The sequence below is a fragment of the Seriola lalandi genome, unplaced genomic scaffold, assembly GCF_002814215.2.
Source record: "Seriola lalandi dorsalis isolate HSWRI2012SDOR001 ecotype SW California unplaced genomic scaffold, Sedor1 jcf7180002054913, whole genome shotgun sequence".
NCBI lineage: Eukaryota > Metazoa > Chordata > Actinopteri > Carangiformes > Carangidae > Seriola > Seriola lalandi.
This window is the reverse complement of record NW_019525465.1, coordinates 4,846-6,217: the sequence shown is the minus strand read 5'-3', so window position 1 is coordinate 6,217 and position 1,372 is coordinate 4,846. Positions and strand designations below refer to the sequence as shown.

The window sequence follows — 1,372 nt, the reverse complement described above, 5'->3', positions numbered from 1 at the left end:
TTGAGATCTGTTTTCAGCTGCAGATCAGGACTCCCTGAGCGTCTGTCATCATCACGTCACATAACTGTCTCAACGACTCAGGGGGGGGGGCATCGAGTTATCAATGAAAACAAACAATCAATCAAAACATATCTACCCTCTGTGTCTGAGGTCATTTTGCGGGACTTTAATGTTGCCTCTCCTCTTCTGCGACAAATATGATGACGAACATATTTGAAGTTTTGAAAATAAACCTTCCTGTTGTCACATTGCTGTTTCAGTTCATATTGATTTTATGTTATGTGTGTGTGTGTGTGTGTGTGTGTGTGTGTGTGTAGAGATGCAGTCTACCCTCCACTGTTTCGGGGTGGGCGTGGTCTTGTTATCACTGGCCCCGCCCTCCGTCTCGTTTTCCCGCGGTGCCAGTCACACCTCCTGTCAGGAAATGATTCCCGGCCACATCCGCGCTCAGCCCCAGGACCCGCAGCACAGCCACGTCACCCTGCGCACATCCGCCTCTTCGTACCTGCCGGGACAGTTAGTCACAGGTAGTGATTAACTATTATTTAACTCACTGATTAGTTCACTAACCAGCTAACTAACCCTCCTGCTGTGACAGTTATTCACAGGTTTTCACTGTTAATTAACTAATTATTTAAAGAACTAGGGACTAACTTACTTCTACTTGTCAGCACAGCTGGTCACAGGTATTGAACTACAATTTAACTTACCGATTAACTACCTGCTGGGATACTTAATAACATGTACTTATTTACTGTCAATTAACTGACGAACATAACTGATTAAATACCATGTGCAACCCCAGGAACTAGTTAACTGTTCATTACTCACTAGTTGATTTCTACTGGGTGTTATTCAGGTACTTATTAATAAATAAGAATAATCTGTCTGGATGTTTTTTGGTTGTACAAATAGCTTCACAAATGACAAAAAAATACAATAAAAAAGTGCTAATTAAGTCATAATGCTCTTATGTCCAGAGTAATTATTTGCGTTTATGAATTTATTAAAGAGTTGAAAGAAGAAAGACAGGAAATTAAATGAAATGGGCAAAGACATGCAACAAAGGCTCCTGGTTGGATACAAACCACGTTTATAGTCGACACCTTAAACTCTGAAGCCACCAGAGTTCCTACATTTTAATTACACTCTTTAGTTTCTCCGTATCTGTATCCTCAGTTACTGTCCGGAGCTCTCGGGACTTCATGGGTTTCCTGCTCCAGGCTCGTACTGTGGACAGTGCTGGTGGCAAAGCCAGAGCTGGAGTCAGGGCTGGAGTCAGGGGCGGAGCCAGAGCTGGAGTTAGAGCTGGGCACAAGTCTACGAGAGTGGGTCCGGCGCTGGTGGGTGGATCGTGGACCGTCATTCCCCC

At 44.0% G+C, this 1,372-nt stretch overlaps 1 protein-coding gene across 1 annotated transcript in view; it reads left to right on the top strand.

Annotated features, from left to right (window-relative positions):
* Positions 1 to 319: 319 nt before the first annotated feature.
* The window catches only part of reeld1 (reeler domain containing 1), a 5,046-nt gene continuing 3,993 nt past the window's right edge, over positions 320 to 1,372 (top strand). The window contains exons 1-2 of the mRNA XM_087169754.1: positions 320 to 520; positions 1,180 to 1,343. Coding sequence (XP_087025880.1) covers positions 320 to 520; positions 1,180 to 1,343 — 365 coding nt within the window. The remainder of the gene's footprint in view (positions 521 to 1,179; positions 1,344 to 1,372) is intronic.